This window comes from Fukomys damarensis, unplaced genomic scaffold, assembly GCF_012274545.1.
Source record: "Fukomys damarensis isolate Sample0158 unplaced genomic scaffold, DMR_v1.0_HiC HiC_scaffold_36, whole genome shotgun sequence".
Classification (NCBI taxonomy): Eukaryota; Metazoa; Chordata; class Mammalia; order Rodentia; family Bathyergidae; genus Fukomys; species Fukomys damarensis.
In genome coordinates, this window is record NW_022900948.1 from 36,829,169 (window position 1) to 36,850,120 (window position 20,952).

Here is a 20,952-nt window from a genome sequence, read left to right on the forward strand (position 1 = left end):
AAAAAAAAAAAAAAAAAAAAATCAAGCCTTATAGGGAACATTTCAGCATTCTATGTTCCCTGCACCTCAGGGTGGGGACTGTATTTGGCCTCACAGACTCGAAGGGAAGATAGTTGCTGTCTGTCACATAGGATCAGGCCCTCTGGGAACCATGTACTTCTAGCTTGTGACACTCGGTTATGCAGGAAAGCACCAGAATGGGTGCTCCCCAGTGGATGCCATCCCCAGTTCAGTCTGCCTGCACAGGGAGGAATGCTCTTCCCACTGCCATCCCAGGGCCTCTGGCCAGACTCACTAAAATGCTGGTTTCAGAACGGCAGCTTTCAGAGCGGGAGCAGCAATTAATGGAAAAGTCAAGTGAGCTGCTGGCTCTCCAGAAAGAGACAGACTCTATGAGGGCAGACTTCAGCCTCCTGAGGAACCAGTTATTGACTGAAAGAAAGAAAGCTGAGAAGCAGGTGGCCAGCCTGAAGGACGCACTGAAGATCCAGCGGAGCCAGCTAGAGAAAACCCTGCTTGTGAGTACCAGCTGTACTAGCAGTTTCTGAGGAAATAATACATTTAAAATTTTCAACTGCTGGGCCAGGGATTTGGCTCACTGGCACCCATGTCTCCCTCACAAGCACAAGGTCTTGAGTTCGATCCCCGGTACCAAAAATATAACTAAATTTTAAACTGCAACACCACTTCATTGTAGAGAAAGTCAGATCACCCATCAGTCTGGCTCTTAGCCCACCTGTTGGTGGTGGTGTATTTCTGCATAATTCGTTTCCAAAGCCCACTGTAAGTTTTGCCTAAGACCCAGCTGCAGTCCCAGAGGTGCTGTGGCTGCTGGCTGGGCGATGTTCTGACGACACAGAGCGGAGAGTGCACGCTGCTCACTGAGCTTCCGCTGTGCAGAGGGGTTGGAGAGAGTGGTAGACATCTTCCCACAGCCACAGGCAGTGCCCTCAAGTTTTCTCGTTCTGGGCTTTTCAGTCAGCATTAGCTTTAATCATTATCCTAAAACCAGAAAGCTAAATGTACCATGCTTTTAATCTGAAATAAACTGGGGAGAGGCAGGTGAGCAGTGGGCTGGCACGGGGTAGGTTCTGCCAGCACTGTCTGGAGGGATTAACAGTCTTGGGTAAAAGGCACTGTAAACTACATGTGTTTCTACAACTAGTGATGGAGAAAATGAGTGTGAAGATAGAATGTAGATGTCTAAAACTAATTCTCCAAATAATTCTATAATGATGGATATTATTGTTCCCATTTTACAGACATTGTAGGCTCAGAAAGGAAAAGTAACTTATTATCAGAGGTCATGCTCCCACCTAGGACAGACTTTGGTCTAAGAATCTGGCATGTATATACTCTCAGCTGTGGCACCTATTGCCAAAGGGCAGATAGCTAGAAAAGCGAAGACTCAGGCAGGAGATGAAGTTACAGAGCTAGGAAGTATGTAATTCAGCAACAGTCTCTACCTGTTAGATAAGAGGGTCATTTTCCTCTTCTGCGCTAGGAGCAAAAACAGGAAAACAACTGCATGCAGAAGGAAATGGCAACAATCGAACTGGTAGCCCAAGACAACCATGAGCGGGCCAGGCGCCTGATGAAGGAGCTCAACCAGATGCAGCATGAGTACCTGGAGCTCAAGAAACAGGTGTGTGCTGGGAGCCCTGCGGCCAGCATGGGGCAGGAGTGGTCAGTGAGCACTCATCCCCCAGGGCTCAGGCAGGTTCTGTTATTTTCAGATATCCTTTAGGAGTACTTCTTTATGGAAATGGTGAAAAAGCTGATTATATAAGAATGTTTATTAATGCTGGGCAGAGTGGTACTGTGATCCCAGCACTCTGAGAAGCTGAGGCAGGAGGATCACAAATTTGAACCCACCTGGGGCATCTTAGTGACTTAACAAAATAAAAAATGGAAAAAGGTTAGGGATGTGGTTCAGGGCACTGGGTTCAATCCCCAGTAACTCCTCCCCACAAAAAAAAAGTTATTTAAGTTAAATCTATTTTTTTCATTCTTAAGAAGATTATACATATTGCCAGGGATTTTAGCTCAGTGGTGCCTCGCAAGTGCAAGGTCCTGAGTTCAAACCCCTGTACCAAAAAAAAAAAAGATTATACATATACCTGCTGAATAAAAATGCTTTAAAATATGCTTTTAAGTTCAAGAAAATTTTTTTATTTTAAAAGAAAAAAAAAATGATAATTTTAGCAAAAAAAATTTATCCTGCCCCACCAGCCTATAATCCCAACACTGTGGGAGGCTGAGGCAGGAGGACTCCCAAGTTTGAGCCCAGCCTGAGCAATGTATCAATTTATAGGAAGATCCTGTTTCAAAATAAAAAAGGGCTATAGATGTAGCTGTGTGAATGTCTCAGGTTCAATCCCCAATACCAGAAAGAAATCATGGCTGAGAGATCTATGTTAAAATGTTTAGTTTTATGTCAGAAATAGGTCTATAGAAGCCAGACCTCTAAGGCAAGGAAAAAATGGCCCTGGGGAAATCTTTGATATCATGTAGTGTAACCAGGTAGAGAGCATAGAAGCAGTTCGTGCTGTCTCTAGCTTAGGGTGCTGCTGGTGTCCCTTCACCAGTGTTTGGCATCTGGACCGTCCCTGCACTCCAGGGGAGCTGCTGTGGCCACTGGGTCAGCCTTGCAAGACCACCCCACATGGCCTTTCAGTTTCATTTGTGCTCCCACACCCCCCACCCTTTGAGTCAAGAAAACAATGTCTTTTCCTGGGTACCAGGGATTGAACTCAGGCCTTTGTGCTTATGTTTATGAGGCAGTAGGCAGAGCCATTGAGCCAAATCCCCCGCCCTAAAACAATGTCTTTTTAAAAAGTTGTTTGAAGGCCACAAGCCTCTTGACTCTAGATGCCTCTAGGGCAATTAGCACTTCAGTAGATGTGAATATAGATATGAATATCGTGTCTTCTAAATCGCTGTAGGAGGTGAGCCACATAAAGTAATCTAAACCCAGCCTGTGACACATTAGCAAGCCTCTAGGCTGCCCGGGTCACCAGATTCTTCCCTATAGAATGAAAGCATCTGACTGGTCCCTTCCAGCATTCACATTTATAATCCAGGTCACTGAAGACTTGTGTCAGTTCATGGTCCTTATCTTATTTGGGGTTTCATTTGATAAGCTGCCAGCTACGTACCACTAAGGTGCTTCATAGAAATTCTCAGATCGTACTTCTGAGCAGAAAGTAATATTCCCATGTCCAAGTGAGCTGATAGAAGATGAGAACTTATGTGATTTGCCTTAAGTTGGTGGTAAACCACATCAGCTGTTTCTGTCATTGAAAGCTCTAAAAGGTTTGCTGCCATAGCCTTGAATCATACTGGTAGTGTACACTAGAAATGAGAGTGGGACTCATCAACAGCTCACTTTTCAGTTAAGTTCCAAAGCTGAACTAATGGTGTTTGACACCAACTTACTATTTAGATGGCAAACCAAAAAGATCTGGAAAGAAGACAAATGGAAATCAGTGATGCAATGAGGGCACTTAAGTGTGAGGTTAAAGATGAAATCAGAACCAGCCTGAAGAACCTCAATCAGTTTCTTCCAGAACTACCAGCAGATCTAGCAGCTGTTTTGGAAAGAAATGAAAACCTAGAAGAATTGGAGAGCTTAAAAGAGAACTTCCCATTTGCAGTGAATGACAGACCTTTTGAAGAAAAACTGAACTTTTCCCAAGTTCGTATGATGGTAAGGATTTTTCCGTGGGCTTCATAAAAGGATACTTTGGTTCCCATTTCCCCAAGTTAAGCTAAAAACAGATTTGGGGGGTGCCAGGGTAAGAGGGAGGCTGGTTGGTTCCCATTGATGCTACTTGGTGACTTATTGATGTCTCCCTTTTCTTTCTGTAAAAGGATGAGCACTGGCGTGGAGAAGCGCTGCGAGAGAAACTGCGGCACCGTGAAGACCGACTCAAGGTTGCCCTTTAAAAAAACAAAACAATATGAGCTACTTAGCACTATGGAGAGAATGTGGAAATTTCTTATATTCAAGGCCGCTTTCACACTCTGCTGCAACAGTTTTATAGATCACATGACAGAAACTCAGAGGTTGACATCACATAGCTAGTAAATGGCAGTCAGTGTTCAAAATCATAAATTCTAGAGCTAAGAGTGTAGCTCGGTGGTAGGGTACTTGGACCTTGGCTTTGATCCCCAGTACCACACACACACACACACACACACACACACACACACACACACACACATTCTGGTGTTAAGTCCAGTGTTCTTTAGTGATGCTGCTTTGTACCTCACCTAAAACTAACAGGACTCAAGTACTTGGGACAGGAAATTGAGACACATTGCTAAAACAAGGACATCATAACTCAGTGGTTGGGGGAAAGATCAGAAATACTAGCAAAGAAAGCTTGAGCATCATCTTTGGGGTGTGGCTGCTGAGGGGATGTAGAAATCCTAACACTGTTATAGTAGGGAGAATGGGCCTGAGTACAATTTCCAGTTAATGACAACACAAATGATTAAAGCTTATATACACAGAGTATCTGTCCTAGTACCTCTAGCATCTCTAGTACCTTTTAAAAAACAATTTTTTAGTGAAGCATTTTCAGCAGTCTTGAGTCACATTTGCCCATCAGATGTTAAATATGAAGAAGCTGGTTAATGGTTCTGGTGCACGGATTCTGTTTAAACTTTCGTTACCATGGTGTTTTTCAGGCCCAACTTCGACACTGTATGTCCAAGCAAGCAGAAGTATTAATCAAAGGAAAGCGGCAGACCGAAGGCACTTTACACAGTTTGAGGAGACAAGTGGATGCTTTAGGGGAATTGGTCACCAGCACCTCTCTAGATTCAGCGTCATCACCTAGTCTTTCTCAGCTGGAGTCTTCCCTTGGAGAGGACTCTCAACTTGGACCAAGTCAGGTAAGAGAAAACCCTTCAAGGGTTTAAAATGTCACCTGGGAAGTACCTGGGAGCAGGGTTATATATACTGAGTAACAGCGGGTTGTGCAGCCAAGACAACAAAGAGCTGTTTTGGAGCTGAAGGTGACAAGAGTTCAGGAGATCCAGAGGCAAAGTAACAGATACTGGAGGACAAGTGGGTAGGGGTGAGGTTTTTAGCACCGTTTACAAGTCTGTGACTGTCATCCAGGCCTGAATCAGGTTGGAGCTGGATGCTGCTGAGCCCAGCATTTTATCTCCTTTCCTTTCAGAGCTCCTTCCACGTACTGCATGGCGCGCCAGAACCACCAGTCGGTTACTGACACTGAGGCCATCACCAGCTTCCTGCTCACCGGGTATGTTAGAGATCGTGATGGCGCCGAGCTGGAAGAGCTTGTATTCTAAGCCTTATGAAAATAACCTTTTCTGTCATTTTGTTGTGGTTCATTTTAAAACTGGAGTGAGGGATGTGGCTCAGTGGTAGCTAGCTAGCACACTGTAACTTAATGTATCAGCTGTTGTCTTCACTTAGCTTTGTTAAAGCTGTTCTCAGTATTAATTTGCCTTCTCTACCTTTCTTAATGTAGAAAAAGAATGATTCGGCCAAGATGAAGAATACTGTCTTACACTGCATCTGAGGAAATACCTTCTGTACCACCTCAGTAACTTCTAATGGGAGTGCCACTGGGTTTGTAGCAAGATTAAGATGCTCAAAGTCCACAGCTGCTCACTGTGTCTGTACCATTAATGCCAAGGTTTTTACAAGTCGTTTCTATGCATGGAAATAGTTGTATATAATTTAAAACATGGATCTAGGCGGCCTTTTTTTAATATTGATATTTGTTTAATAAAGCCAGTGCTGATTCTGATTGTTATTTGAATCTATACACTGTTGTCTATTTTCAAAGATAAAGAATGTCATTAATTTAAAGCCCTTCATTTATAGTATCAGATTTTTGTAGTCTACTTAAAAATCTATTTTTGTATGAAAATAAAGATAAAATCAATTTTATCTATCATCTGACTTTATATTTCATACATCATTCTGTAGCAAAGCCACCAAGTTATCTTAATTCCTAGAAAATAACAATCATGTCGATTTTCCATCTTTTACTTGGACGTTGAAGTAATTTTACTTCCTAGTGTTCATTATAAAACCTTTGTATTTCACATGCTTTGCCTTGGCCAAAATATTAACTCTTCAGTGAAAATTAGGAATACTTAGTACTTTGGAGACTGCCCAGTGATCAATTCATATTAAAAGTATTCAGACTATTATATTTCATGGATCACCTCCATAATCTGTTTCTTTCAAAACAGTAATTACTAAGGGGCAACTATGTAATAGACTAAGTTCAGAAATATTCCCAAGAACTGTCTTCTAGGCCACTGGACTGCTTTTGAGCCATAACCAGCACTATACATATCACAGGGACACACTACAGTAATCCCTCTCCACTTTTATGTCCCTAAAAAGTTGTGTGGCTAGAACTAAACCATTAAAATACAGGATAATTATGATAGACTATAAAAGTAGGTTGGGTGTGGTGGCACATGCCTATAATCCCAGCACTTAGCAGGCTGAGGCAGGAGGATCACAAGTTGAAAGCAAGCCTTAACTATATAGCAAGACCCTGTCTCAAAAAAGCTCCCCCCCAATAAGACTAAAGAAGTGACATACAATTTATAACTGGTATAGTATGTTATTTCCAAAATAAAACATGTCTTTTATATTTATATTTGCCTTCATTTCACTTTCTCACATCTTAGCTTCAAGTGCTGGCCTATTCACAGTGATGTTAAGGACAAAATTTCCCAGGCCTATGCTAAGTAAGGGTAAAATGTCTTCTCTAAACCGCCACATACACCCTTTATATGCCCATATGAACAAGAACACAAAGGATTTGGTCTTTGCTTCTGTTTCAGGTGAGTAAACTGAACAATTCATCTGTTTAAAAAGACTAGATAGGGCTGGGAATTTAGCTCAGTGGTTCTGCCGCCTGCCTCTTCAAGTGCAAGGTTCCGAGTTTAATCCCCGGTACCAAAAAAAAAAAAAAAAAACAAAACCTAAATATATGAACAAAAAGGTTCTCAAAAACTTTATGCAATAAGTGAGTTAATGAATACAGTATATGGAACCAAATGCCTGATTTCAAAAAAAATTTTTTTGAAATAACTTTTTTATAGCCTCGAATACCAAAAAACAATACCCCCCTCCAATTAAGGTTACTGTATCAAACGCTTTATTATCTATGAAAAATACTTGAACACTCTTCTGGCATGCACCAACATTACCGAGTGCCAATTACTAACCGGAGACCTTGCAGTAATGACGCGTGCCAAGTGATCCAGAGGAACCAATGACACAAGCAGTAACTGTTCATGGGTTAAAAGTTAAGAGAACTTCATTCTCTCTGAAATGTTCTGCCTAGTGTCTGGCACAAGTTACAATATGATGATCTGCTCCTCTATTTTTGAGCACCCAAGTTTATTACAGGGGATTACACATGCAAATAGTAGGATGTGCCTCCAAATAGTCAAGGGAGAGAACACTATCAGGTACAAATTGCGAGGACCACAAATTAAAGCAGAGTGACTGGAAACACTGCAAGGGTAATGCAAATACAAGAACAAAACTAGCTCAATTACTCAGTAGTTTTTTTTTCTTCTATGTACATAGACCTTTCTCCATACCATGAATAACCACAGTTCTGCAAAAAAAAACAAAAAACAAAAACAAAAACCACCTGACACACCAGATAACTGTTCACCTTGAGAAAACAAATCCTACTGTAGTTCAGAAAATAATGCAACCGGTTTTAATTTAATCTAGATACAGGTACTTTATTTACAAATATTTAGATTAATAGCATTTTGTTACATCAAATGAAGAGTACAGCAGTCTGAATAAATCCTTCTGTCACAAAAACAATAAGACCCACTGTAATTTTGGGAATCAGGGTATTGCACCTAAAGCCGAAGTTTTCAGTTTGTGATTGCTACCTTATGTCCCAATAGGTGGTTTGTTTGTTTTGTTTTGTAAATATATACACACACCAGCAGGTCATGGTCCCTGGGTGATCCCTAGTGATGCAACAGCGTAAGCAAAATGGATCACTGTAAGTTTTTAAAAGAACATATCAATCTACTCCAGGAATCTTATTTTTTAAAAAGTTAAAGACAAAAATAAAGATGAGTCCACAAACCATCCAAATCCTATTTTCTGCACATTCCAGTTTTGGCTTTATTTAACATTGACTATACAATACTCTGGAACTACATGTTTATAACCCAGAGAGATGTAATTTTACTTTAGTGTCTGTAAAGAGGGATTTTAAATGTGTATTTTAAACACAGCAGTTGAACTGATACGCTTAGGTTTACCTGTCCTATACTTCAGGTGACTTCCCAACTACCAGCCACTGAACCATACACTCAATTAGAAATCAACGAACCCAAAAACTTAGTAAACAAATGTCTGTGGTCTCAAGATTCTCTTGCAATGCATATTCTTCCAGTGGCCAAACCACCTAGTGCAAAGTGTAACTTACTTATCAGCACAAACACTGAAACACCATTAGAACACTTTCCCTTTTGCAAAACGATTTATGCCAACATGACATAAAACAGCCCCTCATACCAACACAAGGGATAACCCTGGATTTTTTCACTACAATGTTAAAAATGCACAATTTAAAATCCCTTAACAGCTGACATGTGGTTCTGGCTATCTGGTTCAGAATCTGACCATTCCAAGAAGATAAAGGTATAAAAGCTTAAAATGTGCAATAATAAACCCAGCCTTTTTTCTTTTTCTATACAGTAAGGCAAGAATGCAGCCTGTAATGCAAAACGTTTACAAAAAGAGAAAAGCAGGTTAGCACATTGCCAATTGCACAAGAAAAGTTAAGAAAATCAGCAGGTAAGCCACAGTGCAAAGATGGAACAGAATCTGCTAGTGTTAATCTGCTGATGCTAGGAGCTCTTTCCAGCACGTCCTCAAACTGCCAGCACCAAGGGCGGAGACGGTACTCCTTGTGAGCTGCAGTTGTGTCTATTTCCTTGTGTGAAATGAAAGGGAGTAACATGGTCACATATAGGTCATACTGTACAAACTGGTATTTTATACTGTCCCAATGCCAGTAATCAATTTATTTTCTTCATTAAAATAATATACAGATGTTTTGTTAGTTCGGTTCCTTCAAATTTTATACATATTTACTTTCTGTTAAAGAGAAAAGGATAAAATGGTGTAAAAAAAAATAAAGCTATTAATTAAGCACAAGAGAAAAGATAAATGGATATTTTTCCCTGTGCAAGGCTAAGATAGAAGCAAATGTGAAGAAAAATGCCACCCCACAATGGAATTTATCCAACGAAAACAGAAGTAGTTATAGAATCCATTCTCTACCGTCAGAAGTCATTTCACAGCAATGAACTTATTGGCTACAACAGACATACTCGTACAGTTAAAGATGAGAAGAAAGGCCGGAGATATCAAATTAAACCGTACAGTAAGACAAAGCCTTGCAAAAGAGGGAAGGTAAAAATCATCAAGTCCAGCATCAGTGCTCAGTTTAAATCATATTATCGGTGACATACCTATCACAAGGACAATCAAGGGGGAAAAAAAGTCTAAATTTACCATGCAGGAGAGATTTATTACTCTACTTGCCTTTGATAACCTGATTACATCTAGTTGTTTAGCAGTTTAGTATTGTGTTAAACTGTTTTTACAACAGAGCTTTTTCTTTTTTTCTTTTTTAATTAAACCCAGTAAGATGTACAGAAGACAACAAGGCAGTAAAAAGTACTGCTTCCAACAGATAGAGGTGAAAGGTCAAATGAGGGGCCACAACAAAGAGGTCACTAGCAGCCACAGCCTTCTCTTTGGGGTTGGGGTTCACTGGTTAGCCGGCCTCCCTGTGGGGCTGAGGGTTTGTGTTGTACACCAGACTCAGCAGCATTCAGATCCAGGCTTCCATCCTGAATGTTCTGATAGATTTTCTTGGCAGCCTCCAGAAAAGCATCTTCTACATTCTCTCCCCTAAAAGGCAAATGATAACTTTACTCGTGAACCACAGTTTTCTGCAAAAAATAAGACATTACACACTGACCTTTTGCTAACCTTTAGTCAACTGCCATGATGTCTTCAACTTAGCCACTGTTATCTAATAAGAGATTACCAGAAGACTGAGCTAAGAGAGGAACATGGGAAAATTTTGGTGGAAAGCTTATGAACACAGTACTAAGAACTGTTTCTATAAACCCTGTCTGGATAATTATGTTATGTCCTAGTCATTAACATATACTATGATAGGTGACACAGGCCATTTTCCAAAAAGAAATATAGTCTCTAAACATGCGGCACAGGATTCCAGAACTGGATCTTATCAGCCAAGCATAAACTGTGCTGTTCTCATCACGTGATGGTGACGCGGTCATGCTTAGCCATGCTCACACTTCCGTTCTCTTGGGACCATCAGTGTAAGACTAAACAAAGACAGGTTAGCCTCCCCTCACACTGCAAGGACTTAAGTCTCAATCTATAAAGAAATATGACCAGAAATATTAGGGGTCCAGTAACGGATAGGGAAGAACTACTAGAAAATGTTCACTATGCTTCTAATTAGACACTATTTCCTCAAGTCATGCTTTTTAACATAATCAGAAATGTACGAACAGGTTAGTCAAGCTTGAGCCCAAAAGGCCAAACTCAACTTCAGTTGTGAACGTCAAACACTGTGGACATAGTTTCATTTATTAACCTGGTTATCAATGGGCATAATCAAAGTACAATATTTTAAGTAACAAAAATTCACATTATATTGAAATGTTAAACAGAAAGGAATCTTTGCTTACTATTCTTCCTGCGTAAGCACACATATAGTATCTATTACAGACATAGTACATTTTTACATATATAGGGTTCTACTTTGAGTAACAGAATATAACTGAAACATGATCTATATATGTTCCAGCTATACTTACGTTTTTGCACTTGCTTCAAGGAACAATAAACCTAAAAATAAAATTCAGACGCTAATTAGGACATTTCAAACAAACAGAGCGCTCTCTTCAGTTACATCTGAATAGGTTTCCGTCAGCTGTCACTACTCTTAACGTAGTATTTTATGAGAGTATGTGATATTGAGATGGAGGGCATCTTTGTATTTGTTTTACATAACTGTATTACTAACATGAATTTCACAGAAACAGAAACACACTTTCTCATTCTTGAACTTTTTAAGCATTCTACATTTTTTTCAAAATTGTCAGACCTGGAGTATCAAAATTCTACCCTTCCTCAGAAATTCTCCCAGGTATGACTGCCAAGTATTAAAATAAACCTACCATTTTCTTCAGCAAATTGTTTGGCTTCTTCATATGTAACATCTCTCTGTGCCTCCAAATCTGCTTTATTTCCTATGAGAATTATTACCTAATTTGTAATCAAAAGAAAGACATCTTAAAACCAAAAGAACCATTTAAACTAACAATGCAAAAAAAAAAATTTTTTTTTTTTTTTTTTGGTTTTTTTGAGACAGGGTCTCACTATGTAGTTGAGACTGATCTGGAACTCACTATGTAGCCCAGGTTGGTCTTGAACTCATAGCGATCCTCCTGCCTCAGCCTCCCAAGTGCTGGGATTATAGGCATGCGCCACCACGCCCAGCTAACAATGCAAATTCTGAAATCCAATACTTTGACAGAAAAAACTGGGTCCAAAAAGGAAATCAAATACTAGCAATTATCCACCAGGCAGGACTAGAATCCTAAGGGCATTGGTACTAAGAAGCAGCTTAGCAATCACCTAGGCCAGGGGCTGACCAACTTTCTACACAGAACAGACAGTATAGTTTTCAGTTTGTGGACCCCATATGTTCTGTTGCCTTTTTTTTTCCCGCTGTTTTTGTTTTCTGTTGTTGTTTACAACCCCTTACAAATGTAAGAACATTCTTAGCTTGCAAGGCATTCAAAAGCAGGCTGTAGGTCCAGCATATCCCACAAGCCATAATTCACACCTGGTCTAGAACAAGAGTATAATTTCTCTCAGTAAGAGTAAAGAAATATATGAATGCCATGAAGTTAAGCACAAAATATCATAAACGTGGACATTCCCCAGGGAAGAAAATTATTTTCATCAGGTTTTCAAAAAGATTCTGGAACCCCTGAGAAATTAAAAACCACTAGTTCAACTCCTTCAGGATACAGGGTAAGAAAATTAAAGCTCAAATAAAGCAATGGGACTTGTCAAAAGCCAACTAGTAAGTTAGTGGTAGAATATTAGAACCTTGGTAGAAAACCCAAATTGTGACCTACAAATACTGTCCCACCCTACACTATTCTTAGGACTAAATTTATACCAAATAGTAACAAATACCTGTGTGTGTATCTATAGGTAGCTGCTCGATGTGGGAGGGGGACACATAGGAAACAGGTCCAAATCCAGGGCAAAACATTTCACACCTATATCCTTTCTGCAATTATCTACACTAGAAGTTATACCAAAATTAAGACCTGTCATGTAAAGGTACAAGATCCCAGTGATGAATGTAACTACAGTGTATACCTAAACTGTGCCAATAAACTCAACGAGAAAAAAAAAAAATTAAAGGCAGCCCTGCAAAACTTTAAGAAAAAAGTATGTAGCCTTGGGCAACAGTTTATTTTTTTTTAAACTTTTACTTGGGTCTGGAAACTATATACATGAATCTATACATAAAGCTTATTTTGGACACCATCAACTCCTTTCCTGTGCCAATAAATACAGATTATGTCTACATTATGAAAGAATGGCTTTGACTAGGTTTCCACCACTACATTTTTTCATGTGAAATTATAGCACTTTGCTTTCCACTCTCAAAAATTTGTGTCCAATGAACTAAATAAACATCTGCATCTGAACTTTCTGCAAAATAGTATAATAAAAGTGAAAATTCTTCAATTAATATGAACAAGTGCCCACTGAGAAGGGGAAGAAATGTTTACATATAGCCTGCTAGTCTTTTGAAGAGTAAAATGACACTTAAATAGAAATCAAATTTTTAGAATCCAGTCTGGTAAAGAGACAATGGCCTAATAGGACACTCAAAGCAAGAAATCCTCCTGGGCTGGAACAAGTAGAATGTGTAGTTAGCATGCCGCAGTTTCAATCCCCAGCACCACACACACACACACACACACACACACACACAAAAGTGGGAAGAGAAAGGAAAAGAAAAATACTGCTTTCTCAATTCCTTATGTAGGTACTTCAGGAGGATGCAAAAAATGGCACACTAGTAATACAAAGGTACAAAAAATACCATCAATAAAATAAGAAATATGTAGCTTCTACATAGCAACCGTCTGAAGACAATAGTATTTGAACAAGATGTCAAGAGATTTTTCTCCTGATGATCTAGAGATTTCAAAAGGTAAAAAGAAGCAGGAAGGATATGCTTTAACTTTTTCACTATACTCCTCCATGGACCCTCTACACTGAGTTTTTGTGTTTTCAACATTTTACTTTATGTTATCTATAAACCCAAAAATATGAAAATCAGGAGTGGTAAAATGGCTATAAAACCTAAAGTGTTTTCTTCAGTTCATTTAAGAATAAAATAGCCTCTCATTCATAATGTCAAATGCAAAAATCTCACCAGTAAAAGGCTTTCCTGTTTGGGTTAGTTTGTACCTTAAATTTTCTATATAGTTAAGATGTTATTTAACTTACAGTATTTGGATTGGTGAGATTCCTTGCATCTGTCAACCAGCTGCTTAAATGGTTATATGTACTTCTTCTGCAAAAGTTAAAGTTTAAAGTTACTGACTTCCACACACAATTACTAGTTAAACATATTTAAAATATATGCTTAAGTAGATCCTAAGACTCTTTTAAATTTGACTACTCTGAAGAACAGTATAAAAATGCAAACAATTTTCAAAATCCTAGCCAAATTCATTTTTAAATAAACAATATCCAACAGCTATGCTAACAATGTATCAGAAGTAAATAAGCAAGAAAATTCCAATGTGAAATGAAAATTAAAATGATCTTGAAACTGTCTACATTTTCAATCACAAAATATATACCAAGCACTATCAAAATGCCTAGCAAATGACATAGTCAATGGAAAACATTTTTGTATCTGCCTTCAAATTTCAATTAGAAACCAAGACAATCACACTGTAAACTGGTACATAATTCATCTTTCCTTAATAAAGGATTAACTACAAAGCATAAAAACTGCCTTTAAAGGGCATTTGATACACTTGATTAGAAATTCAAGTCGCTACATATTAGAAAGTTTATCCTAGGGGAATGGGGAAAAAATAAGAATTAAGATGGATTATGTAAAGGCACAAATTTCCAATGATGAATGTCATTATATTGTATACCTTAAATGTACCAATAAAATTAATTTGAAAAAAAATAAAGTTTATCTTAATTTTGTACTCTACTGGCAGTGAAAATCATTTGGGGATTCAGACTGGCATTATTTCTCCCCTTTCTCTAAGGGAGAGTTTAAAAACTCATTTGGCTCATTTGCCCAATCAGCCCTAAAATAGCAAACCAACTCAAATACCAAAGATCCCCAACTTATGATAGTTTAATTTGTAATTTTTTTACTTCATGATAGGTTGGTTCATCAGAACCTAAACCTATCACTAAATTGAGGAACGTCTGCACTGTACAATGTTACACAGAGTAAAATCTACTAAAGGGGATAAAATAAGATAACTGAAGTTAAAAATGTTTGACTTGCAGACCCACAGAACATTAACCCATCTTGTTCATTTAAAATAAGTAAACAGAAGCCCATAAAGAATTAAAACATCAGAATAAGGCCTAAAAGCCTTTCCTCATAGTGTTTCTAGTTTAGCCTTGCAAATATATTTTATGCTCTCCAGCTGCTAGTGCTCAGATAATATTCACTATTCCAAATATTTAATCTTTCTCCAGTGGTGAACAAAGAGTTCCCTACTCAGATGGCGGGGGTTACTATATCATACGGTACATAAGTCACTACCCACCTTAATGTAAAAAGAAAAAAAAGGCCACACACATTATTTCCCCAACATTTTAACATTTTCTAAGCAAACAATGGTCAAATATTTTATTTTATAAAAGTACAAGCTTTTACCACTGTTCAATATTTGTTGACAGTGACTTCATACAACAAAAATGTTTTTCTTTGTGTATAATGTTAAGACCAAACACTTAATGAGATGAATTAAAATTTCAAAACAGGAAGTGGGGTGAATTATAAACTACCATCATTCTAGTAAAAAGAAAAGCCTACACATCCTTTGTTAGCATTATCAAGATCATATAAAACATTATTATTTACATGTACTGTACTTTTACTTCTACCATGAGTCAGGTAATTGTTATTAGTTTATAGTTCACCGTAATTATAACTTTAAATCTATGGCAATACAGTTGTCATTCAAATATTCATTAACTGGAAGTACTCGTGCTGAAAAAAAGAGTACTAAAATATTCCTAACTTTGGGGTGGATATTAGATATATCAAACTTATTTAGCCAAAAAATTGCCATGGTAAGCTTGCTGTCAACTTAGAAAAGCATCCTTATAACAATTATAGTTAATATCAAAAATAAGAATTATTACTGAAACAGGAACTACCATATCTGCAAAATGTCAAGGACTGCCAAAAGAAAAAACTGGGGGAAAAAATGGCACCATGACCCCAATATCAATGTCAATACAATCACAGAGTGACAATAATACTATAAAGTGTCAAAATAAAAAAGGCACCTTTAAAAAAAAAGGCACCTAAAGTACAGCTCAAGGTACCTTTATAGCCTAGGTACCTTTTTCAATAATAGCGACAGTGAGATATAATGATCATACTATATAAACCTTACCATATTAAAGTATACAATTTAGTTTTTAGCATATCCACAAAGTTGGGCATTAATCACCACTATCTAATTCTAGAACATTTTACAGGACCAAGAGAGAAACTCTATATGCATAATTCCCCATGTCTTGGGAATCTTCTTTCTGCCTTTACATTTACCTATTCTGAGTATTTCATAAGTGGAATTACACAAATTTTACCATAAGTGTTTACTATGCCTAAAGGATATGTTTAAAAGCAAAACCAAATTACATTTCAAGCACACATCATCATGTTTAAATTAATAATGTATGGGGTTTTTAATTACACAGAGCCTTCAGGAATGTCATACTCATTTATAAGACAGTTCTTTACAGATGGTCAGGTTCCTTAATAGTCATCTTACAGTATCATTCACTCCATGTTGCCCACTGCCTGGCTACAGGGAAGACCAGTAAGGCTTGGCTCACTGTTTTGCTAAGGCCACCCAGCTCTAGAAGGTACTGAGATTTTATGTACTATAATTACAGTAAGACACTATCTTTATTCTAAGGCAGCATTTCCCAAAGTGGGTTCCTCATAGTAAAATACTTAGGAAACATCAAACAATAAAGAGTTTCCTGAATGTGTAACTTCTCAGGATCCTAACATGCTAAGGTACATTGTGACTTTTTGAGAGGAAAAGTACAAAGCATTTCCCAAATAGAAATATGCTTCACAGTAATTATCACTTGGTGTCACTCACCTGTCTCTACCTCCCTAGAGTCATGCTGCTTTTGGCCGGGCGTGGTGGCACTCGCCTGTAATCCCAGCACTTGGGAGGCTGAGGCAGGAGGATCACTGTGAGTTCGAGACCAGCCTGGGCTACATAGTGAGTTCCAGGTCAGCCTCAACTACATAGTGAGACCCTGTCTCAAAAATCCAAAAAAAAAAGTCATGCTGCTTTTGACTGTGCTCTCCATCAATATGAAAGTTTATTTAACAGCACAGAATCTAATGGAGTGGCAATATTCCATGTTTTCCAAAGTCAAACATTTATAGTACAGTTTTGTTAATTTTTATCAACTGCTCTGAGTTTCCAGAAATAGCCATGTTGACATAATTTTTTTTTTGCGGTACCCAGGATCGAACTCAACCTGGTGCTTATGAGGGACACTGCGCTGAATCCCCAGCCCAATTGTGACATTAATTTAATCCTGCTGCAAGTAGCATTTTAAATTACTTCAATCCATGTTAGGACAAAAAAAGAATTTAAGCAAATGAACAATTAAAAATTTAAGTATTACTATAAATCACCACTAAAGTTTTTTTAAAAAGTCCTGTGTTTCATAAGATCTCTTTATAGTCTATTATGCCCAATTAACAAAATTACTTAATTCCAGCTGGGCATGGTGGCTCACACCTGTAATCCAAGCACTCGAGAGGCTGAGGCATGAGGATCACTGTGAGTTTGAGACTAGCCTGAGCTACATAGTGAGTTCCACCCAGGTCAGTCTCAACTACATAGTGAGATGCTGTCTAAAAAAAAAAAATTATTTAATTCTTTGCCTGGCCTTATTTTCAGAAAGAAATTTTAATGCTAAACACCAGACTCAAGAAACTGCCTCCTACTTAAGTGAACAACAAAAAAAAAGTTTCATACAAATCACTTGTCATAGCCACACATCATGGTGTACACCTATGCAATCCCATCTACTCAGGAGGCTGAGGCCTGGGCAATTTAAGTTTCTCAAACAGTTCAAGTGATGATGCTTTTCAGAACTGTGTTCATCTATAGTGCCATTCACCATCTCCTAAATTTTTTCTTCAATCATACTAACTTTCAGAAAAGAAAATTAACGTGTTATATTGTTTTACACAGCAACTTAACGAAGCTGAATTATAAATGCAACTTAAGAGAAGCTAAATTACAAAGGAATTTAGTCATCCAATTACAAATTAAGAAAGGCCTAAATCAATTAAAAAGAAACTACATTAACCAGATGTAAATGTCTATTGTAAAGTATAAAGGCTGAAAAGTTATTCACCTCTTACCTAGTGATATCATACACCATAAGTGCACCTGCAGCTCCTCTGTAGTAGCTTCGTGTAACAGCTCTAAACCGCTCTTGTCCTGCTGTATCCCAAATTTGCAGTTTGATTTTTTGGCCACTAACTTCAATAATTCTTGTACCAAATTCAACACCAATTGTGTGAGGACAATCAGCCATAACTGTAAGAATGGGGGAAAAAAAATCCCACCTTTCAGAAAACTTAAGACTAGTGGAGTTCAATACTAATATTTGTAAGCTAGAGGCTAATTCCACCAGTTGGGGAGGTGGCACAGCGAAGATTTAGAGGTCAGAGAAATAAATGTGACTGGACTAGAGTAAGGGTTAGCAAAACTTCTGTAAAGAGCCAAAAGATAAACACTTTAACTTTTGTGGGCCAAAAGGTCTCTGTCAGAACTACTCAAACCTTCCTCTGAAACACAAAACAGCTGTAGACAACACATAAAACAGATAAGCTTGTGTCCCAGTAAAACTTTATTAAAACAGGCAATGACCAGATTTAGCCCACTGGATAGAGTTTGTTGACCTTTGATATAAAAAAATCTGCAAATGTTAATTAACTTCACAATATTAACACTATAATACTGTCTTCTGATAATACCTATAACAAGTCAGTCAATGGTTTCAGGACTCTAGGAGTTGTTAAACAAATTTTTATCCTGAAAATATTATCAGTTTCAAAGAAAATCGTCACATTTAATATATACTTACAATCATAAAATGACAATTTCTATATGCCTAAACCAATAGAACGAGTATCTTTTCCTTATAATTAGGTTACTCAAAACCTAAATTTACTATTCTCTGGTATAATACACAAACTCTATGACAGGCCCGAAATATAGCTCAACAGCACAGCACCTGACTGGCAAGCACAAGGCCCTGAGTTCAATTCCTGGTATATAAAAAAGAAACAACTCTATGGTAAGCAGCACAAAACTGCCATAGAAATAATTTTAACAACAGAGAAACAACTTCAAGTATATTTAGCGTATCAGTTACTATAAATTGGTCTCTTACTCTGCCACCCAAGGCAAAAGTTGTACTCTGAATTTTAACAGGTCTTGAACATAGAAAAATACATCTGAGTTAACAAATTATATATGCAGCAAATGCCCTACAATGAGATAATCAATTTCTGTAACAAACGAAAGAGTAATAAAACATTTAAATTTGACATTATCGCATACATTTAAAAAATTCACTGTTTTTATCATTATAAAATTTCAACAAGTGAATCAGATTATATATCACACATAAGTCAACAGTCTAAAATGCCAGTCATAATATTTCATTTCATCTGTACCTATTTAAAAAATTATGGTGCCTAGGGCAAAAGTGCAAATATAGGAAAAGACTATATTTAAATGCATAAAAAAATGAAAATGTTTAAAAAATCAAAATGTGACAATAAAGAAAGCTACTGTTTTACCTCACATATTGAACTTACATTTTTTTTCTGTAAACTGATGAAGCAAGCAAGATTTTCCTACTCCCATGTCCCCTGTTTAAAAAAAAGTATGAAGTGGCAATTAAATTTCTCAATTTTATATGCAATGATTGCTATTTCCCTTACCATATCAAAAGTTTTGGAGGAAAAGAAAAAGTTTCTGGCATACTTTTTTTTAAAATTTTAAGCTATTTCAAAGTTTTATGAATTCCTCCTCTTCACCCATGCACAGAGGAAAAGAGTAACAAGGTAGCATATGACACCCAAAAATAACTGAATTTTTGAAGCTTGACTCATTAGGTCTTCTGTCTTGCCTCTCAATTTTTGTATTTTTTTGTAGAATTTCATAGAAGAAAATAATTTATATTACATAGAAACAAATCAAAATAAAAGCCTAAAGTATTACAGAATTTCATATATTTAACATTAGAGCAAATTGCTGCAATTTGAAGAATTCATTGAAAAGCATTTGGACTGTAAGCTGTAATCTCTCTTTTTTTTCCAGTACCAGGGATGGAACTCAGGACCTTGCACTTGTGAGGTAGGCGCGGTGCCACTGAGCTAAATTCCTGGCCCTTTCAACTGTAATCTTACAACTGTGCATGGATAAACAGCATCAAGACTTAGTATAAGCAGAACCTTCTTGAAACTTAAGGGGAAATATACCAATAATTTTATGTATACTATACAATACTATATTACATGTACATTTTGAATCAAACAACGTTCTTTACCAATTCTGGTACATTTTTAGAGTATTTTTGGAATATGTTATTAGTCCTACTAAGAAATTAACCTCATTTCCATTATTAACCCAGCACTATACCACAGAAGTATCCAGGGCCACAATGCAAAAGGTACACTTATCCTTAACAAAGTTTAGTTCCAAAGTGAGACAGACAGCTCACTTCTGTAGAGGTTATGTTTCAGTATCAGTATGTAAATGTTCTGTATGTCAACGTTCTTGGAGAACAAGAGTGTAAGTTAAACAAACTTACCAATAATAATATATTTAAAGATGTAAGAGTAGTTGTATGGTGCAGTTGCCATGGTGGCACTAAAAACAAAGAAAACTGTATTACTTCAGAAAGAAAGTACACACAAGTTAAACACATTTATCACTGCTATCCTTTTAAAAAAATAAATGTTCTGTAAAGATACATACATATGTGTATATAAATATACCTAAAGCACACTGATTACAAACAAAATGCTGGTTACATTGTTAGTAAAACTGTATTTCCCCAATTGATCAATAAACAAATACTCTTGAATGAACATTTCAACATTCTCATGCATTATTCATAGAAATATACGAAAACATATATAATAACCCAAACTCCAATATTTCACTTCAGGAAATAGTCAAAAAGAAATGTTAGACTGGAAAACTACAAACAAGAAAAACTTTACATATTTAAGCTAAACATCATTATAATCATCTCTCCCTTAAGGTCCCCTTCTCTGATAACTGATCAATTAAGTTTCTGATAGCCCACTTGTCAGAAATGCTTTTAAACAGAATGGTATAAAAAGTAACTGCTAACTTACAAACATGATCCAACTTTCACATTCTGATGTTAAAATTAGGTTAAATAACAAAAAATTAGATTAAATCACATAAAATTCTTATAGATAAAAAAAGAAGGGATGTCAATTATTATTGGCAATTTCATAT

At 37.1% G+C, this 20,952-nt stretch overlaps 2 protein-coding genes across 2 annotated transcripts in view; one reads left to right on the forward strand and one right to left on the reverse strand.

Annotated features, from left to right (window-relative positions):
• Positions 1–5,276, forward strand: part of Cntrl (centriolin) — a 73,317-nt gene extending 68,041 nt beyond the window's left edge. The window contains exons 37-42 of the mRNA XM_010602942.3: positions 313–518; positions 1,505–1,645; positions 3,446–3,709; positions 3,874–3,936; positions 4,696–4,902; positions 5,193–5,276. Of these exons, the coding sequence (XP_010601244.1) occupies positions 313–518; positions 1,505–1,645; positions 3,446–3,709; positions 3,874–3,936; positions 4,696–4,902; positions 5,193–5,243 (932 nt within the window). The 3' untranslated portion in view covers positions 5,244–5,276. The remainder of the gene's footprint in view (positions 1–312; positions 519–1,504; positions 1,646–3,445; positions 3,710–3,873; positions 3,937–4,695; positions 4,903–5,192) is intronic.
• A 4,388-nt stretch (positions 5,277–9,664) lies between these two features.
• On the reverse strand, positions 9,665–20,364 carry Rab14 (RAB14, member RAS oncogene family). The gene is made up of 7 exons (XM_010602943.3): positions 20,273–20,364; positions 19,275–19,328; positions 17,808–17,985; positions 13,640–13,706; positions 11,275–11,362; positions 10,912–10,942; positions 9,665–9,967 (listed from the first exon to the last, which is right to left on the reverse strand). The coding sequence occupies exons 1-7, from the start codon at positions 20,322–20,324 to the stop codon at positions 9,790–9,792; spliced, it is 648 nt and encodes a 215-aa protein (XP_010601245.1). The 5' UTR covers positions 20,325–20,364; the 3' UTR covers positions 9,665–9,789.
• Positions 20,365–20,952: the final 588 nt, after the last annotated feature.